Source organism: Hetaerina americana, unplaced genomic scaffold (assembly GCF_022747635.1).
Source record: "Hetaerina americana unplaced genomic scaffold, ioHetAmer1.1.p SCAF_8, whole genome shotgun sequence".
NCBI lineage: Eukaryota > Metazoa > Arthropoda > Insecta > Odonata > Calopterygidae > Hetaerina > Hetaerina americana.
This window is the reverse complement of record NW_027287427.1, coordinates 37,504,199-37,524,389: the sequence shown is the minus strand read 5'-3', so window position 1 is coordinate 37,524,389 and position 20,191 is coordinate 37,504,199. Positions and strand designations below refer to the sequence as shown.

The window sequence follows — 20,191 nt, the reverse complement described above, 5'->3', positions numbered from 1 at the left end:
CATTTCTCCGATTTCCACCACTACGGTACGCTGCTTTCTTCTATTTTCAGTACGTAACCAAGTTACCACGCAAGGACATAATGGACATCAACAAAAATGTCTTCATTACTTACACCCGATGTGCATTACATAAAGACATACAGTTTTGACGTCTAGTAGATAAAGAGGTATTTTTGAACTTGAGAAAACTAGTAAACGCCGTTGAATGATTTCAATACGCATTAATTTTTCTATGCCCATTTGCTTCACCATTTCCCTGCCTACTCTCCCTGATGCCTTCCTATGCATTACCAACAATCCTATTATCCCTCTTCATACCATCTCTGTCTAATAAATAAAAAAGCTGCCAGTTTCGTGAAAAATCATTAAGTACGAACAGAAATCGTAGCATATTTTTTTATTTATTTTTTAGAAGTTAAGGTTTTTAAGCGGATTACTTTAAGTTTCATCTTTAACTACCAGTAACTATCTTAACATGAGGTTTTCAAGCAATAGGACTTAATGCTACATCAAAATTGGAGGACATAGGACACTTCCTCTTCAGGAAGTGTTTTTCAAAAAGATAGTCCAAGCACCTACCACTACAGCGAAGATATTAGAAAATGTTCATATACTAAGAAGTTTTGCAGTGAACAAGGAGTTGGAGAGTAGGGCCCCAGGGTCAGTAGGCAAGTTAAGAAAAGATTAGTGAAAGCTTAAGATTGGAGCATAGTATGGCGTGTAAACTTAGTCGTTCAGGAAAAAAGGTAAGCGTATACAGGAGGCTTTTGAAGAGTTTGGAGAGGGATGGACAAAGTAAGATGGACGAAAAGACAGAAGAACAAAGAAGTGGCCTGGTGGTGGAGGGGAGTGGATATTTTTGGAGGAAACCAAAGGTGGATGCGCAGCGTTGTCATTGTCGATGGAGGAATGTTGAGGTCTATGATAAAAGGGAGCGCGTCAGGCAAGGGAGGCAGGGGGGTGGAATGAATAGGAATAACGGGCTGGATGAAGGAAGGTAGAAAGTTTGCGGCAAAAAAAGAATTGATTTTATTGCTGTGCGTCACATAGTGCTGTGTTCGGAAAGTCTTATTAATTGTTAGTAGGAAATTTGTAAATGAGGGAAAGGCATGATATGGAGAGAATTTGAATGAATCAATTACAACGGATATGGAGTAGACAATAATCTGCCATAAACGTATAGTGTCCAAGTATCACACTATCCGCCTGGAGATAAATGCATTTATATTGGCAGCGGGTAAGTAGGCATACATATAAACAAAAGCCACGCACATAATGTTTTATTCAATATTTCCACAATCATCGTTATTTATCATACTTATTTACTGAAATGATATCATGCGGCTGGTCATTGCGCCACGGGTGAATTGCCCACTGCGATGAGAATTACGCCAGGGCATTGTCTAAGACCGTATTCGAGTGACTTAATCCTGATCCGATGCAACACCGTCATATAATCAAGATGATTGGGGGGGAAACAGTTTAGGCAACTATGAATGAATCACTTCCTTACCGACTAGGGTGGAATGAGGCATCTTAAAAACCAAGTCAACGATCTCTCCCAAAAGGACGTCCATCGGCAGACTGTGGCGCCATTAAGTGGGCGTGGCGGCGGGTGACCTAGGCGTTTCCCTCCTGGATGGAAGTCAAAAATCTTTACTGCATTCTGCCGGCCGTGTATCTCTCCGCCCTGACAAGCTTGGGGTACGGTGGCCAAGGCAAAAATTGCGACCTCTCCCCCTCCCCCTCGCGCCCTCCTTCCCTTTCCGATTCATCGTCCCACGCATCCCTCCCTTCCCCCGCATGCACACAACCCCCTCCCCCCTCACTGACTGCTCCCCCCGCCTCGCCGAACCCCAACTCTTTCCCTCCCTCCTCCCACGCAACCTCGTCCGGTTAATTGTTCCAGTAACTCTCAACTCAATGCTTTTATTGAAACTTGATCAGCGAACCTGTCAGATCTACGCTGCATCCTTGTACAGGGTGGGGAATTCTGCTAATCTTTTATTTTTTGACTCAATGCAGTTTTTTTATGATATTATGAAGGTTTTGTGCGTTTTGATTTTTTTGTCTTTTTTACATAATTTTATACTATTCTTTCAGTATTAAATATTTTCTAGTAATACATATCGTATTCATGGGATGTGTAGTTAAGGCAACCCTTCTCAAGTTCTGGATTCCTCCCCACGTCTCCTCAACTACGAGGGTCATCCGGAAAGTAGTACCCGTTCGTGCCGCATGAAGTGCTGACGACGCGAGTAGCCGCTGGACGAGGTCAGATAGCTTCAGTGGCTTGTCTGCCTTCTCTGAGCCAAGTTGCGTGACGCTAGCATTGCCTGTGTTGTTTCTGTGATTGTTTACAATGTTTAAAAAAATTGAGAACGCCGCCAGTTGTGAAGTGAGGGCAGTGATTAAATTCCTCAATGCAAGAAACGTTCGCCCATGTGATATTCATCGCCAATTAAAGGAGGTGTATGGAGACAATGTAATGGACGAGTCGTCTGTTCTGCGGTGGTGTCGCAACTTCAACATGGGGAGGGGGAACACACACGACGATGAGCGTTCGGAGAGACCGTCTGTCATTACAGACCAACTGGTGAGCTCAGTTGACGAATTCGTGAGGAACGATCGGCGCGTCACAATTGATGACATCTGTGAGCATTTTCCCAATGTTTCTCGAACAATTGTTCATGAAATTGTTAAACACCATCTGCATTATGCAAAAATTTGTGCAAGATGGGTCCCTCGCGTATCTCAATGAGCTGGCGGCGAAGGACTATGCAGCAGGAATACAGAAACTTGTCACACGTTATGACAAATGCCTTAATTTGCTTGGAGATTATGTTGAGAAGTAGTTTAAAGTATCCTCTTTCAAATAAAATTTTTTATGTTTGTTAATATTTACTTTTGTGTCTTTATTTCACGAACGGGTACTACTTTCCGGATGACCCTCGTAAGTTTCATTTGTGCTTCCAATTACCTCAGTCAGCTCAAGTGTGGAGTAGTGATTATGGAAAGCGATTGGCAACTGAAGCCATTTACACCATTTCAAATTTTCTAAAGTATCCTCAATTGAAAAATCTAGATGTGATTATTATGTTCCTAGTCGTGTCGTTCTTCTTAAAACATCTTTTCATATCAATATGCTCTCCAACATTTTTCTTTCTAATCGCGTCAGTTAATTGCAATTGTCAAACAACTATACATCATCAGTCTATTTTAGTCAGTAAATTTGGAGGAATAAAACCGTTGTGTATTTGGAACATTTTGGTTTCTTTCTCTGGCCAAGACTTAAAGGGAACACTACCTAAGTGTAATCAAATAATGAATGTACCGCTCCAACGGAATGAAGTGCGGAATAAATTAATTTAGCCGGTTGCCTTCGCGGTTGGGCGGTTTAATAAAAAGATTTGCTCGCAAGATCTTACACCCCCACGGAAGCACCCCAGGCGATCCACTTCGAAAAAAAAAACATAGCACTTCCTGCGAAATACTTCGCGAAAGAAAGAAGACACCCCGCCAAACCCAAGCGCGCACCATTTTTATCGCAACTCTCTTTATGCGGCGGCGAGCGCATTGCCCTCCCCGGGACGGAAAGCGAAGGGGAGGGAAACTCTAAAAACTGAAGAGATCCGATCCGTGTGGCGCCCAGAGGAAAGGAAGATGGCGAGTTAAAAGCGGAAGAATAGGGTCGCTTTTCCCAACAGATGACTGGACGAATGAGATCGAGATGGAATCGGGCTTCTCTATCTCTTGAGTTTCCCAAGGGAACGAGGTGCGGAAAGAAAGGATGGGTTGGATTGGGGGGGAATATGGGGGGGGGAGAGCTCTGGCCTCTGAAATGTGGGGAGTGTCTAAAGGAGGGTGGGAGAGACCGCATTGAAGAAATGGGGTGGGGGCAGCTGTCGAAGGATAGACGTGTGTCCGCCGAGAGAGCGCGGAAAGATCGGTAAGGAAGAAGGGGGGAGAAGGGGGTTGTGGGATGCTTCTGGGCGGGTTAGAGGTGTGAGAGGAAAGGGAAAAGGAGAGGGGATCGAAGAATTGGGATGGGGGAATAGGTAGAGGGGAGGAAGGGGATTGGGGGGCGGGAGGAGGGAGCGGCGAAGAATGGCGGAGAGAGTGGAAACGAACTCGGAAAAGAATAGTGAGGATCTGAGTTGAGAGACGGGCAGCAGGAAGGAAACAGACAGGTCACGAGCCTTCTAGGGAGTGTGTGATATGCATAAACATTTACTAAAATTAGATTTGATTCGGTGTTGACTATTGTTTTACTTTAATTACCTCCATTAAAAACTAAACAAAGACCGTCCTCAATGACTGAAATAATAACAAGTAGAAGGTAAATATAATAACAATGCTTGGCAGAGAAACATTTAATGCCAGTACCTTTGAGAAAATATGCATTAGAATGAAATCCAGAAGGTGAGGGATGATTTGACCACTTGTAGGTAACGGAAGGAGGTGAATTACGTGGAAGAGAAAAAGAAGTCCTGGGAAGAATGCCTTGTCGTAAGAGAACTGAATCCTATAGATAGAATTCTGTAGTATAGGTACGCTAGGGAAATTGAAATTGTGGGACGAGCATTAGATATATTTTATTGTTTTACGATTTTGCGGAATCCAAAAATTGAAAAGAATAAAAGGACTATCAAAATCCTAAAAATCTTAAAATAATTTCGGGATCAAATCCGAAGGCGTTGATTGCAGAGGCAACTTATGCGGCTGGAGTTGTGAAGCCTAGTGAGTGAAACCCAAGAAAAATGCAATATGGTTTATCGTCACGCATGAGACATTTTCATCGCCCTTCGTAAATTAAGAGAGGCGATAAGTAGCGTTTGTAATGAGACCTTGCAATATGTAATGTAGTCGCTGAAATGAAGTTACTTAAAACTTCCCCGGAAAGAAGGGCAACGAGAACTTCCGTGTAATTTCGAGTCAGCTTAGGTAGTGAATTCTCAACTGATATCGTCAGACATTCTCAGATATCATCTGATATCGTCAGAGTCTGATATCGTCAGATCTCCGTGAATTATAACATGAGAAAATCGACCTAATGTCTCCGTAGATACAGATAAAAAGATAATGAATGCTTTCTAATAATTACTCATCTGAATCTGGAGTAATGCAATACAGTAATTTCTTTGCAATTAACACAGTAATCTGCTCGTTGCCAAAATATATGCAATTAACAATGAGAAAATGGCGAGTTAAGGCTTGTGAAAAAAGTATCACTTTCGATGTTTATGCTTCGTGATTGTATCTCGCAAGTTTATTTCCACTGGTGAATCCCCTGAACAAGGAAAACTCAATAAAAATTTAGGTAATTGAGTTAAATATTATCAAGATTACTATCTAAAAATCACAGGCAAAAAATTAAAATAAATTGTCCCATGATACGAAATACATGACCTCTAGAGGGCGTGTAAAATATATTATGTCCGGGGGCATAGGAGTAGAGCAAATGCCGTTCCTGAAACACGTCATCTTGTTTATCTAGAACTATGTTATAGTTAATATTGCTGACAAAACTGAGACTTGTCTCTCACTTGCTTTATGGAACAACAGAGCACAAAAATTACACATAGAAAACACATAAAAGAACACTAATTTTGTAGATAGTTATCCGTTCCACATGTATTTTTGTTATGACTAGTGCAGCATGAGTGTTGAGAGGGTTTCCACCTAAATTATTTTCTTTACTGCGAGGTCTTAAGGCATTTTCTTATTATTTATTTCACCAGAAGAAGAACTATGATCTGAACTACCAGCCACACTAAACTCTAATCCTTATTCCTCCTGTAACGCCTGTGGTTTTCCAGGAACATCTCCTCGTTGGAATTTAACTCAGAATGGGTGAATCTGTGAATGCCCAGAGGTACCAGCCAGAATCGAATCCGGGCCTTCCAGTCAATAGCTCAACGCTCTACCTACTGGATTACCTATCACGATCCGATCATGAATAGGTTGCATCTACAATCTATAGGTTGTATCTAACAATAGGTATTACTTTGGTTCACACACATAAAAGGGGCATAGTGGTAGGAACATTAGGAGGGCTGCGTTAGCGAAACGGACATTTGCAAAAAGAAGATAACTGATGACGAGGCAAGAGGATGAGCGTCGATCGGAGGCTTATGACATGCGGGTTTGGCGGAGAATGGAGAACATACTCTTTCGTAAGTTGTCTATAGAGAAAAACAAACAAGGTTTTATATAGGGTGGGCAGAGAGATGAAGTTTCTGGTAAAAATCCGAAAAAGACAGAGAAAACGAATGGATGGATTATAAAGGGAGTGAGTGAAGGCCTCGTTCCCCCAATATGTATAGTAATTTGCAAGTTATTTGGTAAATTTTCACTAAATATTTTTTCCCTTCCCCTTCCATATCCTCCCTTATCACCTACTCTTACCACCTTGTGCTTGCGACCCCTGCCATACACCATTTTGGTGAATCATGGGGTATTTATGTCGATGTCGATAAATCAGTAGTCTTTACGGACCGTCAGAAACATACTTTTTAAATAGTTATTATGCGTACACTTTCGTTTGAATGAACGAAAATGGCATCCCCTTGGTATTTTTTCCTTGGGCCGCCACCGGGATGATGAAGGTCTTAAAAGGAGGCGAGGGAAAAATGTAGCAGGGTCAAAAGCATGTTTGGTAAAATGAAAGAGGTTTCAGTTGGAGAATATGGGGGGCGGGAGGTTGTGTGAAAACCGAGGGACGAGGGTTGAGTGCGATGTTGGATAAATTGAGCGGGGATATCCCGTGGGAACGGAGTTCGATGCGGAGCAGGGCGAGGGAGCTGGGGAGAACATTTATCGACCGGGCGGATAGTGGCGAGTGTGCGAAGTTTGTCGTACCGAGGACGGCGCAAACGGCATCGGGATGGCCTGGAATTTAAGTGGATGTGGCATAGAGCGTGATATTGTTTCCCAATCGTGTATTATTCCGGTCGAGTGCCTAGCTTCGAGCACGGAGAGTGCGGCAGTCGTAATGAAACGGTAGCCAATGGACTCCCGAAAGAAACTGGGAAGTAAAGGCCGTAGTGTAATAATCATGCCAATATCATTCTTAAATCATAAATCACCTTCGAAATAGTCCACCGTAAATAAATTTGTAACTTTTGAAACATGCACTCGACGTGCGGATTTGAAATTATCATAGATTATGCGTAATGTAAAGAAGAAACTTTATTACGCGATCAACGTGGTCTTCTGTATGTACGTATTTAATGCGCAACAACGGTTTCATGGAAATTTGTCGGTAGTGCATAGTAATACTTTCGGTGGGAATGACTGACATTGTGGATGCAATGTTTGAACTTGAATTTGAGACGATGTAACTATGGACGCATAAGTCCTTCTTAGTTCTTGAAAATGTCGCGACAGATGTGATGTAAGCTACTTTTCTGGCATTTCAGGAAGACATCATCAAAACCGACGAATCATTAAGTCCATTCTGATTATGAAGGACCCGACCACTAATTAGTTACAAATATGATTCACTAGTTATAAATAGGAGAAGTGCTTATCATCCTTCATCGACGACCATAACGCATTACATACTAAATTTGCTATTTACAAGTTTACGCAACCAATGTGCAGCAGTGACTCAAAATAACAACTGAAAAAAAATATTCGTTTACCTCTTAGGCATGGACGTTGGCCACCTATTGTTTCACATGCCTAGCATATATACATGTGAAACACGATCTTCAGGTTGTCGTAACTTAACATTCGCGCAAGTGTGAGCTATTTTACTAATTCATATGTGGCTGAAAATGTGTATTCTGTAATACTACTGCGTGATGATACATTAAATCAAACTACTCGTACCTAGGCCGAATTCATAGATTTCCATGAAACGAACAAAACTGGAAAGAATGGTGCTAAATGGATTATCGTAAATGTATCACAAAGGATAAAGAACAGCACTATATTCATATACGCTAGATTTATTGCGGTGCATCTACTACTTTTTGTGGAATGAAATCAGAAGGAAGGCATTAATGATATTATTTGAATTTTTGGTACACATGAGTACGTTATACACAGTACGTTAAGGAAGACGATTAACTATTTCCCCAGGCGTAAATGAGGAAAAACTAACTGGGAAAATTCCCCCAGATTTTATTTTTATTATTCACGATCATGATTTAATCGTAAGTTAACATCATCAAGTGATCCATGAAACCTATTATTGTTGCCTTGCGACGAAACCATGGTCGTGAAAAATAAAAATTCTAGTGGAATCTGCCAAGTTAATCTTCCTTCATTTACGCCTAGTATGAAAGACTTCCACCAAGTAACATCTGAAACAAGGTCTTATAACTATTTCCCGTAAGATAAGAATCAAGCATTACCTCAAACACACGCTTGATGAAACACAATGCATCTGAAAAGTGCCCGTCCAACCGAGAAGTTTGCATACAGTTGCAGTTTCTGTCTCATTTATCGTGAACTTCGCGAAGTGCGATGAATAGATATTTGATTGTCTACCATTTTAAGACGAATTTTGGATGGCAACGGACTGCACCCTTGCCTTGCCGAACAAGACAAATGGTGATGACCCACACTTCAATACACCATTCTTCTATTCCGCATGCATTCTGCCCCCCTTCATTTCGTCCAACATCCCTATCCTTTTCCGATCCCAACTTCGCTTGACTAGCAACCTCCCTTCTATCGCAGTCTTTAACATTCTATCGCCAATTAAAATGCTAGGCATCCAACTCGGCTACCTTCTCTGGATTTCTTCAAACAACGCTCTCACCTTACCCCCATCATGCCGAGTCTTTAGTTTGATTTCCTATCCGTCCATTTTACTTTTTCGTCCTTCTCCACGTTCACATCATAAAAGCCTCCAACCATCTTCCTTCGACGACCATGTTTACGAACCGTACAATACCACACGCTCCATTCCAAAGTTTTCCGATAAATAAATATAAAAATTAAATGAATAATTAGAAAAAGATACTAAAATACTATATAAATCAAAGATAAAAACAACTAGGTAGAGAGTACTAGGGAATAAAACTTGTGAACCATAGGGTTAGCTTTCATTGATCTCTTACACTATTATGTGGTACTGTGCTTTATGAAACGTATTCCTAATGAATAGACTCAAGTATTCCTTATTATAAATACACCATTAGGTGCTGCAGCTTGTTGATTTTCTAATCTATCTTCTCGACTAGACGGCCAGTGCCTCTGATGTTACGATTGAAACTCCGTCATTTCTCCAGCAACATTTCATCATTCATGAATACCGTTAGGCATATAATAGAATGACAGTCATTATTCGATAACTATCTTCAGACTAAGTGCTAGCGATGGGTGCATTTATAAATAGCGTGAGAGGGCAGCCCCGAATTCACTGTAATTCGCGAGGCTGGAACAAAGAGGTATGCGTGTTAAGGGCTATAAAAGAGTAGAGGAATATGGAACAGAACAATCTACGAACGCGTTACGTGGTAACGCAAAGTCTGCCCGAATAGCAGGGGGCGTTAGGCTTCCATTTAGGTTTATTCATAGCATACCTGTTAAGGCCTACAGTATAGTTTTCCAAACTCTACTTGAGAATACTATGTGCTATGCCTGCTGTAGAAATGCGCCATTTACAAAGAGGACCGTATCATGCTGATTCCTAGTTCTTATCTTATGGTAAATGGTATATCCTGGAATATTTAGCATGAAGTAAAACGCAGGAATGCACTATTAAGGGGTTATTAACAAAATCGCCTGTGAAAGCTGCCATTATGGAAATTTGGCGATTTAATCACGAAATTTAGGAACCAGTAGGGATAATCTTATATTTTAATTGGTGGTGTTTATTTTTGCCTACCGTTGCTTTGGTGAGTTTTGAGGGTGAATCAAGATTTCTCATAGAATTGTACGCATGTGCACAACTTATCATTTAGGTCATGCATGTAAATTTTATGAGGCACTAGTTTTATTCCCTAGTAATCAATACTAAACTCATAAGGTAGATAAGGATTGTAGCACATAAACCTGATGAATGGAAGGGAATCCCATCGTCAGTCTTTCTAGTAATTAATTTTATGATTCTCATGTTCGTACATCTTTTTTTAATCGAATGTTTCTTCCATTATGTTTTACTCAGTACACATTTTAAATCATTCCGCGAGGGGTAAGAAATACTCGAGGCGTATTGATGATTGGATTTAACTTATGGCGAAGTATTATCGCTCCCCCACGTCTTACATCAAATAGTTCCCAAATTCATTCGAAGGAAATCATTATATTTGTTCGACGAAACTAGATCCCTAATGAGGTGAAGTACTCTAATTTTTTAGGCAGGTTTTTCTCAATGAATCCGATACGTGTGAAACCACAGCATTTCAGTAGCTCCTATCTACTCTCATCTCTATTTCAAGCTGCTTGAAACTCATTTTCAGTGACGCGAGACTATCAGGTGTGTCAGGAAGAGGGAAGGAACTTAAAAAGTTACGTTGGGTGGTTATTAGGGATCTGAAAAACAGGAGTTGGCGAGGAAGGCAAATAGACATACATACCCTTCGCTGCTACTACAAACTACTACTACAGACATACATACCCTTCGTGCCATTCCCCTATTTCGGAGAAAGAAAGTCTCAATAGAGCCCTTCGTTTGCTTCACATAAGGAAACTTAATATCACTTTATAGTATCCTCCATTCGACCCTATACTTGTATACTTCTTTGATTATGGTTTTCATAATGATTTGAGAGGAAGAGTGACAAACCCGGGTGACTCATCAGAAATAATCTACCTGGTTTGGGTAAGTTTATGACGGACTCCAGCACTACACACCTGCTATACTCCTAAACCCTAACTACTATGGCAAAATATTCTTGATCCCCATACTTCATATTGCAATAACTCATTCTTGAGTTCTGAATACTTTCAACCTCTTTTAATTCCATCCGAAATGCCTACTCCTTTCACTATATTTTCAGAGCATTTCCACTTTATTAGAGTCTTAACCACCACATTTGCCATTCGGCATCTACATGGGCTTGCTCTGACTTCTCCGATTTTTTCCCCCCAGCCGTCCATCCTCTCCTGTCATGCCTAGAACTAGATAGTTTTCCTTTCCGCCCATTTTATTTCCTCCAATCTTCAGCGAACCCACACTTCAAAGACCTCCAATCATTGCTTTTACTCCTGTCTCAACTACCTGGTTTCCAAGCCATGGTAGAGACTGCGCTGGAAAGCAAAATTAATCTCCTTCGTCCGAGTAAGGTAAGCAGGAATCCAACAATGACGTACAAGTTGTTTTCGAGGATCACATAAAACCTGCGGAATCGTCTACTTCACCAAATGTCAATGTGAACGCGCAAGTCAGCTGCCAACATGATATAGTATTTCGGTATCACCCCACGCCCACCAGCCCAACCCGTCGTCTCTCACGACGCCCTTTTGCCCACGTACGTACCAGACGACGGGCGAGTCCTTGAGGACACCTGTGCTCCCTCCCCCTTTCGTCCAATTAACGACTGCCCGGGGAGGGATCGAGGGGAGACGGGGGCGGTTTAAGCGAGCCACCACGGAAGGTCTCATTTGCCGGTCCCTGGAGCCCGTCCTCTCTCGCTTATTGATATTTTTTGTGTTATCCGAAGGGGGGAGATGGGAGGTTTGAAAACCAGCATAATGCTGTTTGCGTACGCGGCGTGATTATCGCTTTATTCTGTTTTTTTGTTTGTTTCCGGTTCGCCGATACGTAGGAGGCGGCGGCGTTTCTCGTTTCAAGTCGGCTCAGCTGACTTTTCCCCCTTCCCCTGCGGCCCCACGTAACACTCCTCTCCTCACCCGCTTTCCATCCCTCCCTCCCTCCTTTTCTCGCCTCCTCGTCCCCATTGGCTGCTCTATCACGCAGGTCCCTCCTTATTCCGTGATACTCCCGCAAGACACACCCCCCTCTCCCACCATAACCACGCCCACGGGAGAGGGGGAGGGATTCGTGGACGTAACTGGAGATGGAATGTTATTTTACTTCTTTTTTATTTCTTCAGTCGCCGTCTCCTTCCTCTCTCTCATGCCACCCTCGATCTCACCATACACGACCCTCAGGGACTCCCAAGCAGTCCAGAGGCCCACGGCTCTCGGGCCGCCGTGGTCGGGCAAACTACCGCCGCATGAGCGCACCTACCCGAATACTGATGCCATCGCAATAGATTCACTACCTTCGTCTTCAGCGGACCATATGAAAGATATTTTAATGAGCTTGCGATCTTGAATTAGGAAAATTATAATAAATACGGAGATTACTTTGTGCATTCATTTCATTGGGTTCTAATTATTCTTTTTTATTATTAATATTCTCATATTTCTATGGGTAATTAATATCATACGGACAGAGTCAAGTTATAAATTTATATATAGATAGTTTTTGCGGAGGATTGGGCGATCTATACTCGAACATATATTTTAAGTTTCACACCTTTTATCATGTTATGGTTAATGTTTGGGGTTGGTTTTGGTGTCCTACTGATGTATTCTAAGTAATTCCTAATGGTGGAATGAATGCCACTTATTATTGTTAGCAGTAGTCTTTCGGTTAGGGTAGGTTTTCGTTGGACCCTGGCACACTACTGCATTCCTAAGTTCAGCCTAACACGAAACAACTACATGCTACATATTATAATTTCTCATTCTTTAGCTGTGCGTACTTTCTTTAATTCCATCCAAAGTGCCCACTCCTTTTCACTCTTCTACATCGCATCTTCGGAATTCTTCCCTCTATATGCCGTATTTAGCATCTTATTGCCTCTCAATAGCTCCTGCATCCTTTCGATCTGACGTCTTCGGATTTCTCCCGATAACATTTCCTTTCAACCCTTAGTCCATTTTATATTTTCCATTCCTCTCCACTCGCACATCTCAAACGCTACAATGCTATGTAACGCCAATGTTTTTAAGTGGAATGAACTCAACATTGAACGTGGCACTTCGCTGATATGAATTTCTAGATTACAACGTATTTTATAATTTTAACGTAACTATCATTGACGACTTATGCAATTGGTTGGGATATAACGAAAGATTTACCAGCTTCTCGGAAAAGTGCCTGTTTTCTGTATGGACAACCGTTCAGAAGTTGCATCGAGAGGTTTGCTATTTCGTTTTTGAGCGACTGAGGGTTTTTCATGGCCATTGTGACACTGAGCGGTGTGTTAGTTAGAGGTCAGTTGTACAAAAGTGACACCGTCACCTGCGTCAATCCCGAATTAGAATCGCCTCAATCCTAACTCGTCCACTCGTCTGTTTATTTCACCACATCCAAGTACCCGCTTTCTATGCGTCAATAATGCCATGGATTGAATTGGAAAGGGGCGTTTAGCCTTCGACTTCAGGAACTTAATCAGAACGACTACAACTCTATGAACTATTCAAATATATGCGATCATATGCTTGCTATATCTGCGGTTAAATAAAATGTCTCACCCGAATTTGCCAGATTTGAGGTACAACTACGTTTATCATAAAAGTCAAACGAATTCGGAAATTTGGGGGCTAAAAGTTTGGAGGCATTTTATCGACAAGAACTCCGACTGAGATACTTTTGAGCATTATTCAGTGCTGAAATGTTAATCTGAAACCCATGAACACTGCCACACTCGTTCATTCGATCTCGTGTTGAGTCTATACCTAAGGGATAATAATATTGGTAGATTAATATCCGCATTTCAAAAACCAATTAAATGATTTTGTGCAGCTCTATCCGCCCTCCATCCTGCCCGGACTAGTTGCCCATACGATTGTTCACATGAATGCAATGGAAAATTGCTGCTGGATACCCGCCTTCCCGGTCCTACAACAGACTGCTTTGTCCATTATAATCAGGAGTTCACAATTTTAAAGCAATATACATACCACTGTCAACTTCGAGATCTCTCATCCAACTCCTTTTCCCTTTAGATCCATATCCCTCATCCCCAAATGCTTTCAGTAGGTATGTCATTTCTCCCACATTAAACGTAAACGATCTCGCGATGGCAATGAAATGCCTGTCACGGAGAGAAGCTATTAGCCTACTCTTTAAACTCGTCGTAATGCTGACACATAAAAATGTCGATCTAGTATGTACTTAACACACCACTCAATACCCATTCCATTCCTCTCCCACCTGCCGACTCAACTCATTCGCACTCTTAGCCCTCTAAATCTCTCCATCATCTCAGCACATGTTAAATTCCCTGATAACCCACTAAAAAAAATAATCCACGCGTCGGCGCCTTCGTCCACGCTTCCACCGACACTCCGCTAGGAGGCGGGTCCACCGCGGAAAAAGAATGTCGTCAAGTTGGTTCTCCAGAACTCGTATTTTAATGTGCTCGTAACCGCATTCCCGTACGGCTCGTTGCCACCCTGAAGTTCTCCCATTAATCTCGCATTTTTGTGTAGTCTTGATGACGAGCTTAACATTATTTCGATCAATACTGGGTGGGAGCAATATTTCTTCTCCAGGGATACAAACGCCCGTAATTTGAATGCCACGATGACAGAAACAACTACAAACTTGAACGTTAAATGGTTTTTTCAGGGATTCATGTCTCTCCGTCAGGTCGTCACTGCTGTACCATCTTCGATAGATTACTTGAAATTGACCGCCATACATTATGGTGGCAGACTTACCAAATATGCTAATATTCTTTTATCTTCGCAATCTCATAGACTGTTGAACTATAATCGGCAGATGCATATATTGCGTTAACTTACTTAAATAATGGATTATGAGTTGGAGAAACGTCGCTTTATTACTAATTAGTGGTAAGTGCAGACGTGATTTTTAATTTACATGCCTGGGTGACTCTCACACGAATGTACTTTGTGTACATCTACACAATAAGACGCAAGACGCCGCAGGAGCGTTTGGCGGGGGATGTTAGGTCACCACCCGTAAAAGAGGATAAAACCACATGACAAACCCACAAATTCATGCAAACCTACACCCACAGATTCATACTCGCAGAGTATTCATATATATTTAATCACAGAGGCGTATATAAACTCCTGTCTTTGATATGTAATGGTAAGTATGCTCATGTAGTCAATTGCAATCGTCCCCTGCTACTTATTTTCAGCACAGACTAGTAGGGGGCAAACTTACTTGACGCATACCCTTTCAGGAGAGTGATGCTTGATTTTTGTATCATTTCCGGAATTATTATTTGATGTGGATTCCCTTTATTTAGTACGTCAGTTTACAATGTACACACTTAAATGTTTTCTATGAATAATATTTAAAAGCGTAAGGTGTCAAAGTGCTTGCTCATCATCCACTTTCACACCGGTCCAGTGAAATACTTAATTGTGGGTGCAGTTTAGTTCCCTGAGAAATCAAGCACAAATTACACTGACAGCTACCAATTCTACTCTTCCCATAGTCTCGAAAAAAATCTCTACAGGATGGCTGACTGAACTTTTAACCAGACCGGTTGATATTTCATTTATTTAATCCATTTCAATCAAATTATCCCGGAGGAAACTAATTCGGAAAGGGTCGTGTGTGCTATTTTTTACTGAAAAGAAAACATGCTAATTAAGGCAAACTGTTTTATCAGCTTCAATTATTGTGCATCAATTTTAACGATTTACTTAGCCATCATCTTTTCGGTGAAACACATTTCCTTTGTTTCGTTTACATTCAATCTCAATCCATACCTATCGCACCGACTTACTAATGCGCTCAGCGATTATTGTTACTATTTGGTTGTACCCAATAACATCAAGATATGATTTCAAATATAGAAATATGCAATGCATTTAATGCCTGTGCGCTGGTGACACAATATTGAAAGGATAAGGAAGTGTCCTTGTCAGAATTTTACAATTTATTTTCAAATGGATGAAAACCTGAACTAATATCATCTTTTTTTTCTTCGCAGGGAAGACACGGACTAAAGACAAATACCGCGTCGTCTACAGCGATCGTCAACGACTGGAGCTGGAGAAGGAATTCCATTACAGTCGCTACATTACCATCAGGAGGAAATCGGAGTTGGCGACGGCTTTGGGACTATCAGATAGACAGGTATGGACCAATTCATGAGAATCGCTTCAACATTGCTTTCTCTTTTCTCCATGTTAAACTAGAATTTTGGGGAATGGTTTTTAGTAGCTCTTCATTCAGCTCCATTGTCGACTGATGCTTCCATTCCACCATGATTCTTAGAAAATGAATCTTTCTTTAATATACACATGTGTGTGTATTTATATATATACGAGTGTATATCGTATAGTGTAGTGTATATCGAGTGTATATCGTATAGTGTAGTGTATCGTGTGTGTGTATATATATATATACTCTATAATTCTAAGTTGGAAGCCGTTGGAAATGGGAAGATTAAAAACATGCGACTCAAGGTATAGCATAAATGCAAATTATTTGTGTTCGGTGATTGAATAGTATTAGGCCCGCATTAAATAATGAAACGTAGAAATAATGCCAAGGAAAAATTTCATTTTAAATGGTTCTTCTGTAAGTTTGGATTTAGAAAATGAGGCGAGTGAGATAACCGTTGATCCAGGAATAATGGGTACTAAGACAGGCATGGCACTGCGGGAAATATGACGATATAAATTGCGTCCAGGAATACTAGATAGCAAAACAGAAAAATCGCGATAGGACATGGAGGCGACATCAAGCATGGGTCCAAGGATAGCTAGATGTCGAGATAGCGAAATCGTTATATGAAAAGAAGGCGACCACGGTAGTTGTTCACCCTTGAGTAGACATATCCTTGCGCATTTATCCATGCGTTACGTGAAAAATGATGGGAAAAGGGTTACCTTTGTTATTCCTCAGGATTTCAGTGAATAATTCCCAGAAGTTGGGCTTGGGTCGATTAAAAAATGAACATGTATCTCATGAAGTATGAAAGCTAGACACTTGGAAAGAAGGAAATCTACAGGACTACAAAGAATGAAACGCTACTGCAGTCGAGAAATATTTCAGACGAAAATAGGCGTAATAGCGGGGTGACCAGGAGAATTTCTTCGCGGCAAGATGCATTTGGGAATCTCAAGAAATTGATTTGTGGATCTCAAAGTGCAAAAGGAGAGAGAGAGACTTAAATACGGAGCGCAGCGTTTTGTGGTTTCAAGACCTAATATTCCACGAAAGATGAATAAGAGTAATAAACCAGAGGATTTTGTGATGTGGTATGGAGAAGACTGTAGAGAATAACTTATATAGACGGAGGAACAACGCAGATGTGTTGCATTTGGTTGTGTAAGAGAAGAAATCATTGGCTAACATTCGATAGAATAAAAAGACCCTGTTCCCTATCGTATATTTCTCAGATTTCCAAAACTTAATCACGGCCTTCACGTTTCCACTAATTTTCAATATTCACGCCATGAACATAATTCGTGTACCAGCATTTTTCTCCAGTGATCTGTTGCATCATGAAGTAAATCATGATATCGAGTGTCGTTACACCTCTATCACCCACCAAATCGACCTTAGGGTTGATTACTGTGTCTATGAGTTTTTATGGCTGCGTTCACAATAGGGATTTTAGATTAATTTTAGGTTTATTTTGAACATTTTTGGTGTATTTTACCTGGCTCCTGTTTTGATTTTGATTCATGCAAGGGAGGAATAACTATCTTAATTGGTACCTATTCTGGAGTCTATTAATCCTGTTTTATATTGATGGTTTGTCTGCATGTCGCTTGCCCAGATTGTCACGACTGCCCTCGATACCACGAGTAAATTCAAGGAGCAAGACATACCCAAGTTTTATTTACAACTGTTTTGAGGACACCATTTAAGAAGCGCCGCTTCCTTAAGATTTTGGATCGATTTTTGGAATGTGTATTTACCGGCGAAATTTGGCAAGAATGTACCTACGAACCGTAAATGTGTACACATGAGGAAGAAATATTTTATCACTCATTTATTTCTATCGGTTTTTTCTATTTTTTTTTAACTTAGCCGAAGAAACTTTATGGAGAATGCGATATTTTCACACTAACCCCACTCTTTTAAAACGGGTGCACGTAAAAAAGCATAGTTTTCGTATTAATTAGCCTAAAAATAATTTATACCGTACATTCAGAAGTGGAGCGGATTCACCGCAGTCTACAAAACTATTAATAGAACGCAACATCCCTAGTAAAATCCTTCTACTTACCCTAGGTCACCAGACATATGACACTAATAATCAATGTTTTATAAGTGCGGAGATAGAATAAGGTTCTTAAAATCCCTAGGTAATAATAAATAAATCAGAAAAGTCGTTATCACTGTGGTTAAATAATACCGCTCCAACCAACTTGCCCAGCGTGGCTCTGCATATCTTAATGCGTTGCCCTAACCGACTAATCACGCTCCTCCTCCAACTCTCCGGCAGGTTAAGATATGGTTCCAGAATCGCCGCGCCAAGGAGCGCAAGCACCTGAAGAAGAGGGAGGAGGTGGTCAGCAAGGACAAAATGGACCCGGACGGGAACAGCAACGGCGGTCATCAGCAGCAACCGACCCGTGGCGACCAGACGCAGGTTACCATCCCCGACCAGATGCCCCCCGACCTTATCCCCAACGCCAACCAAATGCACATCCCCCCGCACACCCTCCACCCGCAGCACCTGCACCACCACCACCCGCACCAGCAGCACCACGGTGGCGTCGACATGAACGAGCCACCCCCGCCGCAGGCCCAGCAGCAAGCGCCCGGCATGGTGCTCCCACTCACCTCCGTCACCATCGGGGGCGTCGAATTGTGACGTCAGCACCCGCCGCCCGCCAGGGGCGAGGAGCCGGGCATGGGAGGGGACGGGATGGGAGACCACGGAGCGCCCGAGCCCATCGACGAAGACCACGCCTGGCTGCTCAACTGAGCCGCGAGATGGAAGGAAAATGACGGGGTCCGGGGATTCGGTCCCCCCCACAGGGGCGTGCGTGGTGCTCTCGCGAGAGGGTTTTTTATTGCTATTCTTTTCCACGACTGTTCGCTCTCCTCGAACTCTCGAAGGAAAAAAGAAATAAATAACGTGCTCAGAAGTGCGCGCGCCGAGGAGATTCGGAGACGCGCCTTCTCGTTAAATTCCGCGTCGCCGGTTGATGGGCGCTCGAGAACTTCCTCTCCCGGTGTTTGTGCCTCGATCCACCTTGCTGTTTGTGCGGTTGGATTTCCAGAACTCTCGAAAAAAATAATTAATCGTGATGAATCCCTCGGGAGGATGAAACCCTCCCCTGATTACCCATTCTCCTCTTCCCCAGGGTCGGGTGTGGGGTCGATGGACGTGAGGGGGGGGGGGGGAAATGAACTAATCGACTTATTTATTCGTGCGGAGGACCACGACTGGAGAAGCGAGGAAACAGGGACCTGGGGAAGTAGTGAGAATCCTTCGACTTCGATCCGGTCTCACTCGATTCTATTTGGGCGTCGATCGTCTTTTTTTTGGGGCGAGGGGGCGAATTGAAGTTTTAGGGAGGGCCTTCGCTCCCTAGTGTACATGGCAAAACAAACAAAAGATGAAGGGGATGGCGAAGGACATTTTCTCCAATCGTTCGCTCTGGACCGAAAAAAAAACGTGTGACACACATGTGAACCGTGCCTTTTCCAAAAAGAAATAAGAGTGAAAAAGATAGTTAAAGATTGTTCTAGGGGGGGTATGACAACTTGGAGGGAGGAGATAGAAGCCCGTTCAAGGGCGAATGAGAACGTCTGTTTGGGTCCCGAGAGGAGCCTGTTACGTCTATGATCTACTGTGTCACTCTCTCATAACTCCCGTGGAACATTATTTTTTTGTGGCAGAGTGATACAAGCCAGTGTAACATAACGAAATATTGTTAAATAATTGATTGTATGTATAATTAATAGTATTATTATTATTATTAAAATTATTATAATTATTGAAAACGCCTAGGGAAGAGACAGTTTTGCGCATTGAGAATGGGTGGTGCTAGAGTCGCCTGCGGGAAAGTGATTGTCATGCTAATAAAAGGACTGGCTGTGTTGGTGAGTCTTTATACAAAAACAGTTACTCATTTTCTATTTTCTGAAATGGAGAATTGGAGATTGCTTGTATAAAGAGAAACTGGGGAGTGGTGAATTATAGGGATGGTTTTCCAACGGAGCCAGTGCATTGCGCACGATCCCGAGGGGATGGTGAATGTTGGTGTCACAGTGTTTACTCATATTTCCGTTACTTGTGCGAGTGTCTTTTCACATGAAGCA

General features: G+C 42.0%; 1 protein-coding gene across 1 annotated transcript in view; it reads left to right on the top strand.

The window, feature by feature from the left end:
- Positions 1-18,734, top strand: part of LOC139697986 (homeotic protein caudal-like) — a 101,151-nt gene extending 82,417 nt beyond the window's left edge. Inside the window, exons 4-5 of the mRNA XM_071596841.1 lie at positions 15,891-16,036; positions 18,363-18,734. Of these exons, the coding sequence (XP_071452942.1) occupies positions 15,891-16,036; positions 18,363-18,734 (518 nt within the window). The remainder of the gene's footprint in view (positions 1-15,890; positions 16,037-18,362) is intronic.
- Positions 18,735-20,191: the final 1,457 nt, after the last annotated feature.